The sequence below is a fragment of the Bos taurus genome, chromosome 19 (genome assembly GCF_002263795.3).
Source record: "Bos taurus isolate L1 Dominette 01449 registration number 42190680 breed Hereford chromosome 19, ARS-UCD2.0, whole genome shotgun sequence".
NCBI classification, from domain to species: Eukaryota; Metazoa; Chordata; class Mammalia; order Artiodactyla; family Bovidae; genus Bos; species Bos taurus.
Genome location: NC_037346.1, coordinates 55,701,190 through 55,717,242, shown reverse-complemented (window position 1 = coordinate 55,717,242; position 16,053 = coordinate 55,701,190). Strand labels below are relative to the sequence as shown.

General features: G+C 58.3%; 1 protein-coding gene and 1 non-coding gene across 11 annotated transcripts in view; both read right to left on the bottom strand.

Annotated features, from left to right (window-relative positions):
- Positions 1 to 851: 851 nt before the first annotated feature.
- The window catches only part of FBF1 (Fas binding factor 1), a 21,474-nt gene continuing 6,272 nt past the window's right edge, over positions 852 to 16,053 (bottom strand). For 3 of the 10 annotated variants that reach the window (XM_024980024.2, XM_059877984.1, XM_059877983.1), the window contains 21 exons: positions 15,326 to 15,464; positions 14,057 to 14,176; positions 13,598 to 13,736; positions 13,347 to 13,480; positions 12,244 to 12,343; positions 10,589 to 11,038; positions 9,479 to 9,577; positions 9,070 to 9,158; positions 8,848 to 8,906; positions 7,933 to 8,073; positions 7,724 to 7,824; positions 7,402 to 7,608; positions 6,573 to 6,680; positions 6,344 to 6,483; positions 6,138 to 6,256; positions 5,082 to 5,204; positions 4,812 to 4,997; positions 4,216 to 4,392; positions 3,998 to 4,135; positions 3,778 to 3,895; positions 856 to 2,607 (listed from right to left, as the gene is read on the bottom strand). In XM_024980024.2, coding sequence (XP_024835792.1) covers positions 1,901 to 2,607; positions 3,778 to 3,895; positions 3,998 to 4,135; positions 4,216 to 4,392; positions 4,812 to 4,997; positions 5,082 to 5,204; positions 6,138 to 6,256; positions 6,344 to 6,483; positions 6,573 to 6,680; positions 7,402 to 7,608; positions 7,724 to 7,824; positions 7,933 to 8,073; positions 8,848 to 8,906; positions 9,070 to 9,158; positions 9,479 to 9,577; positions 10,589 to 11,038; positions 12,244 to 12,343; positions 13,347 to 13,480; positions 13,598 to 13,736; positions 14,057 to 14,176; positions 15,326 to 15,464 — 3,594 coding nt within the window. In that variant the 3' untranslated portion in view covers positions 856 to 1,900. 10 annotated transcript variants of the gene reach the window in all.
- On the bottom strand, positions 5,724 to 5,826 carry LOC112442782 (U6 spliceosomal RNA). Its single transcript, XR_003031075.1, has one exon. It is a non-coding gene; the product is annotated as a U6 spliceosomal RNA (small nuclear RNA).

The window sequence follows — 16,053 nt, the reverse complement described above, 5'->3', positions numbered from 1 at the left end:
TCCCCTCCTGTGATCACCAATGTATCTATCTGTCAAGTGCTTGCTTAAATGCCAGCTTCTCCTAGGCCACGCCCAACCGTAGGCCACGCCCCCAGCTCACCACACAGGTGGGAACTCATTAAGAGTGTTGAGAGGACTGAATTCCCAAACTTCAACAAGGCTTTGAATAGCACATGGATGCTCCCCTCCTGGGTGTGGGCACCACCCCCAGCAGCAGTAGGGGATCTTCTACTTCACAAAAGCTCTGGATACAGCACACTTTTCTAGGAGGCAGCTGTGATATGGCTGAGCGCCCTGGGCTTTGGAAACTGCCCAAGGACAGCTCAAACCCAGGTCTGGCTGTTTGCTGCCGCCTTGAGCAGGTTATTTAACCTCTGAGTCTCAGTCCCTTCATCTGTGAAGTAAGGGTGGTAATCACAACCTCCTCTGGCCTGCGGTCCAGCCAGGAGAGCAGGGGCGGCTGGAGGGTCCCAGCCAGTCAGTTTTAGAGCAAATAACAGCCCTACAGAACAAACATTTCTGAAAAATAGGTTCCAACTCTGATGAGCCGTGGCAAATTCTACGAACCCAGTCATGAAGGATATAGCAGTTCAGTGGGTCCAGGAAGAAGGTTGTAAATAACACAAGATCCTGCTGGAGGCTGATCTCAAAGAGCAGAGACGCCCCTGGGCCCTCACGATCCCCTCGGCACTGCCCTCCTCCACCTTCCTGCTCCTCGGACAGTTCTCTCTGATGGGAGGTGAGAGAAGCCGCTCTTGAGGTAACTGCTTATTTTTCTTTTTCCCCAACCAGGGATCAAACCTGCGCATCTTGCGGTGGAAGTGCCAGGTCTTAACCACTAGACTGTCAGGGAAGTTCTGATAACTGCGATTTTATTAGTTGAGTCCTTGGGTCTGCAGCAGACAACTACCAACCCCCTCAGCCCTCTCCTGGTGCCCCTCTAGAAGGCCTTGGCCCACTGTCTGTACATGGAGAAGGGCAAAGCCCCCCACCTCGGGCAGCAGCCAGGGTGCGGCCCCTTCTGATCCCCAGCGCTCTGTATACTCCCAGACAGGGGCTTGCTCTGTCATCTTCATTCCCACCGCTGGGCTTCTGCGGCCAGTGAACAGCACGGAGAAAAGCCTTCCATCCTTCCCCGCACCCCGTCACCCTCTGGGGAGTGTATCAGAAGAAGCCGATGAGCCCAGGGTCTGTGCCAGTGAGCTGGCTGCCCTGGCAGCTGGGAACGAGACGCAGGTTTTGTGTGCCAGCCTGAGAGCAGGACGGGCTGGCTGAGCCCCAAGAGCACGTCAGAACTCGAGGTAAAAGCACCAGGCACGGCGCCCTCCTTGTCCCTGCAGCTCCCCCACCTCGTCAGCCAGGAGGCCAGGAGGCCCTGTAACATGTGTGGCCTGACTCTACATCCCCAAAGCGGGGAGACCCCATGCTCTCTGTCGGCCATTCCTTGTGGCAAGGGGGTAGAGAAGCCCCCGGCCTCAGGAGAGGCCCAGATGAAAAGATTCTAAAACCATCCATGGGCTGAGGGGCCCACAGAGCCCAGTCAGACCCTGGGTCCTGAGGTAGAAGTCTGTGGATAGCAGATCCACTGCTGCCGCTGACAGTGTCGTGGGGCTGCCTGCCCTCAGGACGGCATCTCCCCAGAGGCTGCTGCCTCCTGGGGTGTCTGAGAGGCCTGGGCGCACCCACCTGCCTCAGCCATGGGCTGGAGGGCTCGCAAAGAACCCGCCGGCACCCTGTCCACAGGAAGAGCTGTAATTAGGCCCTGGGCATTGAGGGGCTCTCCCAGGCGCCCCTGCTATGAGCTGGCGGCCAAAGGGTCTGTTGCAGGGTCTGAAGCCTCTGGTGAGGAGGCAGCTGAGCCTTCAGGCTGAGTGGGACGCCATGTTGTAGGAGGCTTTCTTCAGGGTCTCCAGGAAGAACTGTTCATTCTCCAGAAAGTCGCGGTCCTGAAAGGCAGAGCTGGGTGAGCAATCGCCCTCCGGCTCCCTCCTGCACCGGCTTCTGTGGACAGGGATGTGGATTGCTGGACTGGGCGTGAGGGGACCCTGGGGGTCAGCGGATCGATCAGTCCTCTCCCGGCTGACGTCCTGGCTCTGCCTGGCTCTGGATCCGAGGGGGTAGGGCAGGGAACGCACCAGCTCTCCCTCCGGGGGAGGCCACGTGTCAGCACATGACATGGGCCCGCTTGGCCTGTCTGCAGACTGGAAAAAATTACAGTACCTGCCAGGGAGGGCTGTGCGAGGGGAGGCTCACAAGGCTCAGCGCAGAGCCTGGCGGGTAGGAAATGCTCCCTCAGTGACACCGCGAGCGTCTGCGAGGCCTGGCCTTTACCTGCCGTGCTGCTCTCCGCCGGGAGTGGGGTGGGCTCGGCCCTCCCCGGGGCCAGGCTGTGCTCTCCCTCCTCTGCCTGAGCTTCTTGTCCCCACTGTGAACACGAGGAGCCCTGAGTCCAGGGGCAGCGGGTGGGCCTGGGTGGCCTCTGCTCCAGGACGCTTACCTGCTCAGCTGTGTGTTTCAGCAGCACCAGCTTGGCGTAGAGGTGTGAGGGACCCAGGCTGACTGGCGGTTGGCTGCACCGAGGAACGGCGGGGGCAGGTGCCACCGTGGCTGAAAGGCAGAGGAGGGCGGGATCAGAGGGCAGCGTGGCGGGAGACCAGGACAGCCACAGCTGGATCCTGGGGCCTTCTCACCACTGCAGGTGGGTGCGACCCGACCGACCTTCCGGGCACATCCAGCTTTCAAAAGCCTCAGAAAATGCTCATGGGATCTCAGCTGCTAAGTCCAATTCTGAAAGTTTATTTGAGGGAAATAATCAGGGAGAGATGTATGTATTATACAAAAATTGCCACTGAAGTACTAGTTACCTTAACAACAACAAAAAAATCAGTAGGAAATTAGTAAAAATATAGGACAACTCATAATGAAAATTATGTGGATTAAGAGTTAAATGTGTAATTACTGACATGAAATATGTTCCATCTGAATATTTCTGAATGGAAAAAATAAAGGTACAAAACAATCTATGATGCAATCTCTCTCTTTTTTTTTAATGGAGGAGAAAGAGTAACTTTATTTCTTTACCAGGCAAAGGGGGTATGGGCTAGCGCCTCAAGAACTCAATTTTGTTTTTAAAAACATATACACAACAGTCTAGAATATTATGCACCAAAATGTTTATAAAGTGGTTCTAGAGAGTGGGTTGAAGGTATTTTTTTTAATATAAGCATGGTCCATTTTAAAACTTATTTGGCTGTGCTGAGTCTTATTTGCAGAACATGGGATCTAGCTCCCTGACCACGGTTTCAACCCCGGCCCCCTGCACTGGGAGCTTGGAGTCTTGGACACTGGGCTGCCAGGGAAGTCCTGAGGGAAATATTTTAAAAACTAGTTTCCCTTCTTCTATTTTTGACCTGTTTTTCTATAACATGCATTACTAGCATAAAAAAAGAAATAACAAGATGACTTTAAGCTGCGGACTTCCCTGGTGGTCCAGTGGTCAAGAATCTGCCTTCCAATTCGGGGGACATGGGCTCCATCCCTGGTCCAGGACGATCCCACATACCACGGGTCAACTAAGCCTGTGTGCTGTCACAAAGACCCACCAGAGCCAAAATTTAAAAAAAAAAAAATGAAATAAAAATAACTAACTTAGGTTTTAAAAAAACAAACTCAGCTGCCTCCTATATTGAGCACACAGGAGGCTGGGCAGGATGTGGCTGGCATGCTTTGCCCAGTGGGCGGGCTGAGCCGATGTCCCCTCCTCCCAGAGTTACTTACCACTCAGGCCGGAGGCTGCGGGATCCTGGGCCCTGGAGAGCAGCCCCACTGGGCTGGAGGGCAGGTCCTGTCGGACACGATCCAGCTGCAGCCGCTGCTGGGCCAGACTCAGATGCTCCTGTCCCGGGCCCAGAGAGGAGGACACCGCAGTGAGGGCAGAAGGTGGGGGAGGGGTCCTGGGGAGGGGTCCTGGGGGCAGAGCCTCTGGGAGGCGCCTTGCCTGGTGCATGTGGTGCTCCTGCTGCCGCAGCCGCTCTTGCTGCTCCTGCACCAGCTGCAGCCGGGCCTGCTGCTCCGACTGCAGCTGCCGGGCATCACGCAGGGCCCGCTCCCCATCCTCGTACTTCTTCGAGGCCACCTGTGGGGAGCCCGGCTGGGTCAGCTGGGCTGGCAGAGGTCAGCATGCCGCCCCCCGACCCCCCAGCTGCACCGTGGCACCTGGCTCATGTTCTCCACCTCCTCCGCACGCAGCCTGATGCGTTGGGCAGCGGCACTGACCCTCTCCTTCTCTAGACGCAGCTCCTGCCGCTCCCGCTCGAGGGCCTCCCTCTCGGCTGCCAGCTGGTCCTCTTTGGCCCGGAGCTCACTGGCCCTGATCTTCAGCTCTGCCTGCTCCTGGAGATGGCAAAGCCTGGCTGCATTCTCCTTCCTGGAGTTGAACTGGGCTCTGGGGACCCACAGGTCACCCTGCCTCATTGCTGGGGCTGAACTCCACCCTGACTCTGGGAGGAGGTGGCGGGAGACCTGGGGCCAAACCCCAGGCTCAATTTCTCTGAATCCGTTTCTTCATTTCTAGAATATCTAAGTCATGGGAACGTGATGAGGATTAAAAGAGCAAATGAGTATAAAGAAGCAGTAAAAGCAAGTTGTTACTATGATGATTGTGGTTGTTTCAATCCTGCAGTGGTGACTCATTACCGCTGCGTGCTTTCTGAAGCTGACCATCCTGAGGAGGATCAGACTGTGAGGGCCAGGGTGGGGAGAGAGGCAGGGCTGTGCGGGGTTCCCACCGTCCGGGAGGCTCTGGGTCCTACCTTGGCCAGGCTGATGAGCGTGCCCTCCCGCTGGGTGTCCACCTGCAGCGCCCGCTCCGCCTCGCGCTCGGCCCGCTCCTTACTCAGCTTCTGTTGGGCGAAGAACTCGGCCCACTCGGCCGCCAGGCGCCGCCGCTCCTCCCCGCACTTGTGCATGACGGACTTCTGCTCCTCCAGCAAGGCACTCTGGGGCGAGGGGGCGAGGGCCCCGGTGAGCATCCCTGGGCCTGATGGCAGGGACGCAGCCAAACGTGGTGCATCTGGACTCACCTTGGCCCTCTCCAGCTCCTCCCGCTCCATGGCTATCTGCTGGACCATGACCTTCCTCTGCTCCTCCAGAGCGCGCTGTGCCGCCTCGGCCTTGGACTGCTCGGCATGCACCCGCCAGCGTTCCTGCAGGCCCGGCAGGGTCACGGCTGAGCGCTCCAGCCCCTGGAGGCTCCACCAGCTCCCAAGACAGGCCTGAATGCTCCCCGGGGAGCTGGGCAAACCACCCTCATCTGGCTTTTCCCACGCTATGCCACAAACACCGCCTTTCCTGAGCAGTAAAAATGGGAAGGAGCCTGGGGACTGGTTTGAGGCAGGCACTGAGTCAAGCGCTGACAGGGCTGAATAAACATGGTTCAGGATATAAAAACATCTGTGTCCACATACTGACAGGTCTATAGGGTATCTGTGATGTCATCAGTGGCTACCTCGGGCTACTGGATAATTTTTCTTTACTGTTGCCAGTTATTTTAATTTTTTCAATGAAACGTATCATCTTAGAACTTTGTACAAAAAAAGAAAAGGTTATTACTATTTCTGAATTGATCAAATATTTACTGTATCAATTCTCTCAGGAATTGCTTTTTTGTTTGGTAGGGGTCAATGGGAGTTGTTTTTTCCCCACAAGTGCAGCCAATTGTTTTCACCACTTATTAGATTATATCCAATTTGCCTGTCCTTGCACTGGGCCATGCTAATCTTGTCTATGTCATTCCAATTTTAGCACATGTGCTGCTGAAACAAGCACAAAAGGGCATGATTTTTTAAAAGCACAAAGCCTGCTCTTATAGATGCAAGAGATGAAGGAAGTTTAAAGACAGCTCAGGAGACAAGAGCATTTCTCCCAAAGGCACATCAGTGATGGCATCAGTGATGAGCAGGTAGGGGCTGGACGGGGTGGGCTGGGGGCACTTCTGGAGGCTGGGGAGGTGGGAGTCCCTGCAAAGGCAGGAAGGGGCAGAAGAGACAAAGAAAAGCACCGAGGAGGCCAGGGCAGAGTACAGCTGCCCAGTGCCGGGTAGACAGGCCCCGAAGCAGGGGCAGGAGGATGGGCCCTACCTGCTCCAGCAGCCGGCTCTGCTCGCCCAGGCGTGCCTCCATTTTCCCGATGACCTCCTGGAGCCGACTCCGCTCTTCCTCCATGTCCCGCTGCTGCTGGCTCAGCCTCTCCTGCAGCGCTGGAGGTGGCCCACAGGGTGCTCACTGCCCACCCACCTGCCTTCCCGTCGGCAGGGACAGGACGGAGGAGCCCGGGGCCCCAGTACCTTGGAGCTGCTTGTCCTGCTGCCGGATCCCCAGCTCCCGCTCCTGGGAGCTGCTGAGGTGTGAGGCCTCCAGGCGGGAGGACAGCTCGTGCAGGCTGCTGGAGAATGTCTCCATCTGCTCGATGATGCCGTTCAGGGACCTGGGGTGCAGGGGGCGGGGCTTGGGTCATGAAGGCCTGGTCCTCCAGCCCCACCCTGCTGGGGGAGCAGAGCCTGATGGCGAGCCTACCGTGTGTGGGAGGTGGCGCTGGTCACGGCGTCGATCTCCCGGTCCTTCAGCAGCTTCAGCCGCTGCAACTGCTCCTCGTGGTCCTTGCGCATCTCCAGGATGGAGGCCCTAGGGGATGGGGTCGTCGGGGGAGGGCAGCGCAGTGAACACCCTGGGCGGCTCCGTCCGGGAGGGGGCTGCTCTGGACGGTCCGTGCTCTGTGGCCTCTCCTCCCCGGCACCAGGCACTGCCTCCGTTTCCCTGGCTCCTACGTCTTCTTATCTGTCTTGCTGCCTCGATGCCACATCCTCTCTCTGGGGGAAGATTCCTTGTTATTCAGCCAAGGACACCTGACGGGGGCCCGACAAGCCTTTCGTGTCTAGCCAATCTGAGCCGTGGGGAAAGGCCGACTCAGCCCACCTTGGCCGACCCCCTCATGTGCCTTTTCTTTAGTTCTGCTCTCCTTTGGAAAGGCAATCAGATCCACAGGCCAGGCACAACCTTTTCCAGGGCTGATGCAGTCACTAGCTTCGAGTGGTCCGGCTGATGGGTTGGTTCACCTGTGCTTAATTAGTGCTTGGGTTGCTTGCTGCTGCCAGGCCCTGCTTGAATAGCCAGTGACCTTGGGCCCTGCCGGGATGCCCTCGCTACTCTGAAGGAGTGGGGGGCATCCCCACCAGGGGTGGGAGGGTACGTGAGATGGGTCAGGGAGGTGGGCCTCAGTTCTTAGTCCTCATCTGGAAGCAAGCGGTCAAGCCTTGGTACAGAGGCTGCTGAGCCCACAGCTTGGGGTCTCAGGGCATTTGGCTTCCTCTGGGAGCCCTGAAGCCGGCCCCCGGCACCTCCTCACCGCTGCAGCTCCCGGAGCCGCTCCATCTCCTGGTCTTTCTCCTGTGTGGCGGCTGCCAAGCGCCGCTGGTGCTGGGCTGTGAGTTCAGCGCGGGCCTGCTCGGCCTCCTGGCAGTGTGACAGATACTGGGCAGACAGCTCCTCGTTCTCTCTCCGCAGCCGCTCTTCCCGTTGCTGGTACAATGTTTCTAGCACCTTGACTCGGCTCCTGCCAACAGAACACCCAACCGTGAGGCTCAGAAGGGGAGGCCAGAGGGCCCTAGGGCACCCGAGCTGGGGCTGGCCCTGAGCCAGGGGCAGCCCGGGCTGGAGGAGCCGGGTACCTGTGAGCACACTCGATGAGCTCCAGGTCTGCCTGGTGCCGCTGCTGCAAACTCTCCAGCAGCAGCTTGTGCTGGGTCCGCTCCAGTTCCAGCTTCCGCACCTGGGCCATGGCATGGAGGGAGGGGATGGAGTGGAGAGTCCCTCAGGCTGCCTGGGGAAGCCGTCCCACTAGCCCTGCCCTGGAAGCCACTGCCCCTCTGCCCCTCACCTGGGCCTCGAGCTCTGCCAGCCGGGCCTGATTCTGCAGGAGGGTGGCCTGGAGCTCAGCGGTGCCACTCTGAAGCTCAGCCTGTGCCGCCAGGAGCTGCTGCTGGTACTCGGAGCCGGGCAGCAGGCTCCGGGCCAGGGACTGGAGGAGAGGGGGAGAGACGTGCCCCATCAGGTAGGGGACAGGACCCCAGCGGAGCTCACCTCTGACCTGCCAGGCTCTGCGCCTGACCTGTGGCTGGAGACAGGGACAGGGTCATGACACCCAGAGGCCAAGGATGAGACCTGGAGGGTCATATGGTCCCCGTCCTCCCCTCTCAGGTCAGGTTGGGGAAAATGAGTCTCCCCCACGCCCTCAGAACAACATCCTCCCAGCAGGGGTTCCACATAAACAGCGGGTCCCCGCAGAGTTCCAGCTACAACAGAAGGTGGTGACCCCGGCCCTGCTGTCAGGCCTGAAGTTCCAGTGCAGAGTGATGCTCTGGGTCCTGCAGGCTGCCCACTACCCACCCACCATCGCAGAGGCGCTTCCGGGTTCCCGGGAAGCACTCCACAGGTGCTCCTGTGGGGCCAGGCCTGCTCAGGCCTGGGGGTCACAGGTGCTATTGCACCTGGGCAGTGTGGGCGGTGGGAGGACGGCAGTGCAGGAGGTTTTCTGGATGGAGCAGCAGGACAGCTGAGCCCTGCACTCTGAGTGAAGCATTCTCAGCTGCCTCTGCCTGGGGGCCACCTCAGTTCTCCACTGGTGCCGGCAAGTGAGCACCCAACCCTGTCCGGGAGAGGCAGGCGAGTGCTGGTGGGGAGACAGGGGAGCCGGCTGAGAGGACAACGCGTTCCTCCTGGCAGTTTGGCAGGTGCTGCCTCTGAGCACAGGAGAACTGCCCCATGGGCCCGCCTGTTTGTTCACCCTCCCTACCTGAACAGGCACAGAAGGCCCTGAGGGTTCCTGGGAATTCGGGAAAACAACTGCAGGCTCTGAAAAATCAAGAGCACAGAAATGAGGAGGCGCAGGGAGGCCGGAGGTCTAGGCGTGTGCTCGGGAGAGCCTGGCTTCACGTCTGCCTGCAGGGACCCCCGAAGGAAGCTCTCAGTGCCTCTCCACCCAGAGTTAACCTCCCAAACAAAGCAGAACACACACCTGTGCCAGAGTGGTCTCCAGGGGCTCTTCCCCTTTTTGGGTCACCTGCATGGAGGGCCAAGGCGGCCTTGTTCCAAGTCACGGGGGACCTGTGGACATGGGGCGGGGGTGGCAAGGTGAGCAGCCTGCTGTGAAGGATACAGGGAGGAGGGGAGGGCTGGTCTGGCAGGAAAGGCGAAGGCCAGGGTCAAGTCATAGACTGGAAAGGCCTGAAGGCTGGTATCCTACTAAGAGTGGGGTCTCAGCTGGAAAAGGGGACGGGGATCTGGCTTCAGGTCCCCTGACTCAGTGGGTCTCGTGCATGGTCTTGGATCCCATACACCACACTGACCACATGGAGCCCAGCACAACCGCCCACTGTTCTAGGGACGCCTCACCCGCCTGCAGCCCCGCCTCGGACTGGACGTACCCAGAGGTGGCAGGTGGGGACCATGGCCCTTGTGCTGCTATTCCTGGGACCTCCCCAGCAGCTGCTGGCTCGAGCCCTTGGGTGCTGGCAGCAGGCTGACTGAGAAAGCAATTGTCAGTATGAAGGCAGGAGAAGGTGTGGGTTAGGCTGGACGAGGGCGGGCTGGGACAAAGCCCAGGAGGGAAGCTGCAAGGCCGCCCCTCTTCCCGACCCCCTCCACCTTCCTCCTGTTGCCACCATCCCGTCTTGGGAATCCTCCTCACGGTCTGAGCCCCTGGCCTTCTGCAGCCCTCCCAGGGGCAACCACCTGGTAACGTCTAAGGAGCAGCTGTGGCCCTGCACGGGCACCATGGCCATGCTCTGGTCCATGCCATGCCCGCAGCGTCCACTGAGGCCCTGCCCACTCGCCCACCGGCTCCAGTGCCCCGTGGTTCCTCTCGTCTCTGTCCGCTCTTCCCTGTCCGTTCTTGGCTCTCAGGGCCAGTGAGGAAGCCTTCCCTTCCCTTGGGTTTCAGGTCCAGGTCCAGACTGCCCTCCTTGCTTACTCAACCCCAGGGTGGGGTGACATGCCCAGCCTGTCACACAACTGCCCACCTCGCCTCCCCTTTGCTCTGGCTGCAGAGCTTCCTCTGGATGGTCCCAGCCCACTCTGGGGCTGCTCCCTGTCTTCCCTCACATTCCAGAGCCTCCCCCAGGAGCCCCCTGGCAGCCACTGTCTTCTCGAACACTCCTCAAGAGCACAAGTGATCCCCCACACGTGTCACCTGCTTTAGTTTGGTCAGCAGAGCCACTGGACACAGGGTTTCCCGCCAGCCCGAGGGCGTTATGGACAGAGCCCTGCTTGGAGGCACCAGGAAGGCTGTGTGAGCCACATGAGGGCACCCTGGGTCTCCTGCCCAACCAGGCCAGCGCCTGGCCCCACGGCAGCAGGGCGTGAGCATCAGCAGCCCCCCAGCTCCCAAAGGTGAGGAGCCAGACGCTCTCCCCATGCCCAGAGATAGGGAGAAGCACGGCTGAGAGACTGCACTCTGCCCACAGTCAGCACAATGGGGGCGCTGCTGACGAAGGCGCTGAGTCCTCCCTCCGGAGAGACGGCGGCCTGAGCCCTACCTGCAGGAACGTGGCCGGCCGGCTGCCCCCGCCAAGTGCTGGCCCTCAGAGGCCGAGGTGCGCTCCGCTCTGGCCAGACCTTGGGCCTTCTTCCGGGACAGGGCGTGGCTCAGCCAGTCCTCGTCTGCCTCCTCCTCAGATGCTCCTGGTTCCGCAGCCTGGCTGCCTCTGGCAGGAGGGCCGGTACCCTCGGCGGGTGCTTTTACCCCCGAGGAGGAGGGCAGCCCAGCCGGGGCAGGGTGGCTGACGGGGACGGAATGCTGGCTCGCAGGAGGGGGACCCCTTCGAGCCTCCCGGCCTGGGGAGTTGGGGAGCAGGTCCGAGCCATCGTCCTTGAGACCCAGCCAGTCGGCGCCTCCCCTCCTGGGCGGGGTAGGGCTGGAGGCTGCGGGGGTGCTCTGCCTGGAGCCAGCTTCTCCCTTGGGGTCTGTGCCGCCATCTAAGAACCTACTTCAAGACAGAGAAGAGGGAGTCTAAGGCAGGCCAAGCAGCCTTTCCCAAGAACTCCTGACGGGCCTTTCCCTTCACTGCCTGGGGGGACTAGGGGGCCCACAGTAAGAAGTCAGGATGCCTGGGGCCCTGCTCAGCCAGAGCCACGGCGAGCCAAGTGAGGTCTGCAAAACACCTTGATTCAGTCACGAAAACCAGGGACAAATCCATCTGCAACAAACAGGACCAACCACGGGCACACACACCCAGAGAAAAGTCAGCCAGGTCAAGCACTTCTAGGCTTTCCGTCAACAGTCATTCTGTCACTCACTTATGCATTTGGCCATTGTCTCTTGTGGCTCAGCTGGTAAAGAATCCGCCTGCAATGTGGGAGACCTGGGCTTGATCCCTGGTTTGGGAAGATCCCCCGGAGAAGGAAAAGGCCACCCACTCCAGTATTTTGGCATGGAGAATTCCATGGACTATATAGTCCATGCGGTCACAAAGAGTCAGATACAACTGAGCGACTTTGACTTCACTCTATGAGTTAACTGGCAGGCGGCAGCAGGTTCCAAGGTTTAAGGGAAGAGTTGACACACATGTGTGCAAGGTTACTGAGATGGAAAGAGAGGCTGAGGAAGCCGACGTGACATAACGTTAACACCATGGAGCCTGGAGAAAGGATAGGAGGGAGTTGTTCTCACAACTCTTCCATCAGTTTGAAATTATTTCAAAATATAAAGTTTAAAATATATATTGGGAGAAAAAAAAATCTCCAAATTCAGAAAAATCTATGCACTAGCTTAACATTTTGTTGCCAAATGGGACGAGACCACTGTCAGGACGGTCAAGGCAGAGCCCAGGGCCGGGCTTCCGGGGAGTTGAGTCTGAGAAGCTGCTGCCCGAGGTTCCCTCTTGCTCCCCCGGGTCTGGGTGTTCCTCACGGAGAAGCAGACCAGCTGACGTCACAGCACTTTCCGGTTCCCCAGGGCTTCCAGCTGAGTCAAGTCCACCTCTTCCTTACTCTTCCAAGGAGGCTGGGAGCAGAATCCAGGGTCCACTCCTGCTGGGGGGGCTGTCCCGACCCCTTGGCCTGGACTGCTGGGCACTGGCCACTCCCCTCCTTTGGCGTCCACGGAGTCTAGTGCCTCCCAAACAAGCCTGGTGGTGGGATGGGGTGAGGGGGCCCCCCACTTTCTCAGCAGGCAACTCTGCCTCAGGCTTACCTGACAGACTGCCGGCGGGACTGGCGGCCCTCGGAGGAGCCCACGGTGGGCTGGTAGGCCCCAAAGGTGAAGTCCTCATCACCCCAGGTGTCTTCTTTGTCTGTGAATGAAGGAACCCATGATCTAGAGCAGGCGGAGTCGACCTGTGAGTGCTGCAGAATGCTGGGTTTGAAAAGGGCTGAGCTAGCAGCTTGACGGGTAAGACGAGTGATGGGAATGCGTTGTCGGAGGAAGCCGAGTGAGGGGCTGGGCGTCGGTCTACACCTCTAGCCTCAGCACACAGAACATCACCGTGAGCTGTGAAAAGAGCACCTGAGAAGCCCGGCCCCGACCCCTGCGGGTGAGGCCGGGTGAGATCGTGTGTCCCAACAAGGGCTTCGAGCCGACAGGCCGTGGGCCGATGCTCTGAAGAGAGCAACACTGGCCAGAGCAGCGTCTTTCAGACCGTGAGCTGCTGCCTATTAGCAGGTTGAGAAACTAGTAAGTTACAACCGATATATTTAATTGTCAAAGTGCTTAGTTGCTCAGTCGTGTCCAACTCTTTGAGACCCCATGGACTGTAGCCTGCCAGGCTCTTCTGCGAGTGGGATTTTCCAGGCAAGAACACTGGAGTGGGATGCCATTTCCTGCTGCTGCTGCTGCTGCTAAGTCGCTTCAGTCGTGTCCAACTCTGCGCGACCCCATAGATGGCAGCCCACCAGGCTCCCCCGTCCCTGGGATTCTCCAGGCAAGAACACTGGAGTGGGTTGCCATTTCCTTCTCCAATGCATGAAAGTGAAAAGTGAAAGTAAAGTCGCTTAGTTGTGTCCGACTCCTTAGCGACCCCATGGACTGCAGCCTACCAGGCTCCTCGGTCCTTGGGATTTTCCAGGCAAGAGTACTGGAGTGGGTTGCCATTGCCTTCTCTGAGTCAAAGAGCATATAAACAAAAAAAAACAACAGAGACTTAAACACAGTGACGGTTATTTTCTGACACTTTTGACCCAGTTCATAAATATGAATAATACACTGTGTGTGTGTCATGAGGTAAAGCTTATTTTTTATTATGGCTCCTGGTAAAAACCTGTTCTGTCCCTCTGCCCCCACCCCACAAGCCTCCTCACCCTGTGGCCGCTGGTACTTCTTGTCCAACTTGAACTCCCTGTGCTCGCTGGTGCCTGGCCGGGCTAGGAGCTTGGCAGCAGGGCCCCGACCCAGCAGCTCATCCAGCTTGGAGCGGGCAGGGAGGGGCCCTTCCCTGCAGGAAGGGACAAGGGGCAGGTACCTGTGAGCACCAGGGGCTCCTAGGGGGGCCACACTGTACCCTCCCTCTCGCTTTTCCCTGGTGGCACTCTCCACGCCCAGGGACCCTTACTGGTCGCCCGCCTGCCTCTTCTCTGCCTTGGGGCTGTCTCCAAACCCCAGGGTGGCCATGATGTCGTCCCCATCGTCGAAGAGCAGCTCTTCCTTCTTTCGGACTGGAGTGTCCCCAGGAGTTAGAGGGATAGAGGGCCCTGAGAACCAGAACACAGGGCACAGTGGCCTCAGCCTTCTGGTCCTCAACTGTGCGGTTTGAATGGGCTGAGGGGGCGTTTCTCTACCTTTGAGTGGAACAGCAGGCACAGCAGCGTCTGGTCCCACCCTGGCACCCGACTCCCCCAGCCCGACTCCTGGGCGCTCCCATCCCCCTCCCTTCCCTCTTCCCAGAGGCTGATGACCTCTTGGTCCAGGATCTAAGACCTCTGGTCCCTGCCTGGTGGGGTCTCTGGATCTGCACTGGCAAGTTCAGTGAGTCAACTGCAGCAGCCCCAGGAACCTAACAAGCCCACCCTACCGTGATCTCTGACTGGGGCTGGGTTCTTTTTGGAAGAGGTTTTCGTCTCCGTGGAGGGCAGCTTCTTGGGGATTCCTTCCTCATCATCAGAGAGAAGTCCTGCCAGGGGGTCTTCTGAGTCTCACGGGCAGAAGGGGAAGCAAAGGGCAGACTGTATGTCGCGTTCAGGAAAACCAGCGTTGTACTGCCCTGGGGGAGTTATTGACCGGAGAGCTGTAGCTGCTCTGACACCTATGCAAGGCGCCCGGCATCTGGGGGCCTGGGGTAGCGGGGCTCCGATACAGGGCAGACTGGGCCAGGGGAGAGGAAGCAGGGAGAGCGGCCCCAGGGCCCGCATTCCAGCGTGACTGCCCCAGGCTCTGCTGTCTGTACCAGCATTCTAGGAACATCCCTGAGGCTTGAGAAGGCAAGTAAAATGTCAGGGAGTGCATGAAGGACAAGGGACTTTCCCTCACGCTTTATAATCTTCAGTTTGACCCCTGGCTTCCAAGTCCAGGCAAATAAGTGCCCAGATATCCCAGCCAGAGGGGCACAATTAGTCCCTCCCTCAATTCTTGAGGAACAAAATCAACGGCACCAGCTGTCTGCTCCGCATCTGACAGACAGTCTGTCAGCCCTCGGGCAAACGAGCATTGAAACTGGAGCCATGGAAACTGAAGTGTCCTAGAAGGCCTGTGGTACCTTCCAAGGAGAACTTCCTGTACTGATGCCCAAAGCTGGAGGGAGATGGAGGTAGCTTCTTGGTGGGAATGGCATCTCCTACAGGCAGCAAAGAGGAGCCAAGGTCACAGGCCTGGGTCTCTTCTGGCCTACATGCTGCCACACCGTGATGGGGACCCGGGCTGCCGTGTATTTCCATCTGGTGGCTGAGGGCTTGTGGCCGTGGACACAGCTGTGGGACAGGTCTATACCGCCCTGGATCTCAATCAGGCTTTTGGCCTGGAAATGCGGTCTGGAAGTGACCTTCGGCCCTCTATTCACAAGTTGCTCCAAACAGGAACATGGGTTGGGCCGATGCAAAAGTTACCATAAAATTCTGCAATTTAACTCAAATGGATTCTCCAGGAGTCTGAGGAAGTGGGGGTGGGGGCGGTGGGAAGCTCAACCCATCTCCCTCCCCAACCATAAACGCTCCAACACACAGGTGCACATTGAGATCCTGGTCTTCCCCCTCCCAGGCAGAGAGAACCCATAGGGCACGAGGCCTTCTGTCTAAGCATCTCCCACATCCCCAGTGTCTTCTCATTCGAGGAGCTATGTCCTACTCACCTTTCTCATTGGCGGTTAACACACCGGCAATTTTAAGGGGACTAGGCGGCTCTTCTTTCCCAGAGCCCTTTGCAGGCCTTTTGTTTGAGGCTAGACTTGGCTTCAGCCCTAAGAGGTCAGCATCCATTTCATCCAGGTCCTGGAAAAGCAGGAAGGAGGAAGGAATCCCCACAGGTGCTCAGCTGGCAGGTGCTAAACACCCCCAGGCTCTGAGAAGTCTGGTAAGGATGCTGCCTCCAACTTCCATGTGGAACAGATGGGGACTTGGGTGGGGGACCCATCCCAACAAGGTTACAGGAGAAAGACAGAGGCAGGGCCGAAACCCAAAGGCTCCACACAGTTGGTCTCAGATAAGCCCGAAAGGTTTCCGGCTGGTGCTCCCACCAGCCCTCATGAGCAGCTGCCGCTTCGAGGTGAGAATGGGAGGGAGCCTCAAACTTGCTTTCAGCAGCTTCTCACAAAAGCTTAGCAAATGCTGAAGCTGTTTGCAGTAGAAACAGAACAGCAAGGTCCTGGGGTTTGAGGTTACCCAAGGTTGGGACTTCCCTGGTGGTCCAGGGGTTTAGAATCTGCCTTCCACTGCAGGGAAGGGTGTGGGTTTGATCCCTGGTCAGGGAACTAAGATCCCACATGCTGTGAAGCGCAGCCAATGAATACATAAATAAATAAATGAAGGAACAAGAGGGAGAATGAAGGCTTGGTGTAAAATGGTGTCCCAGCCCATCTCC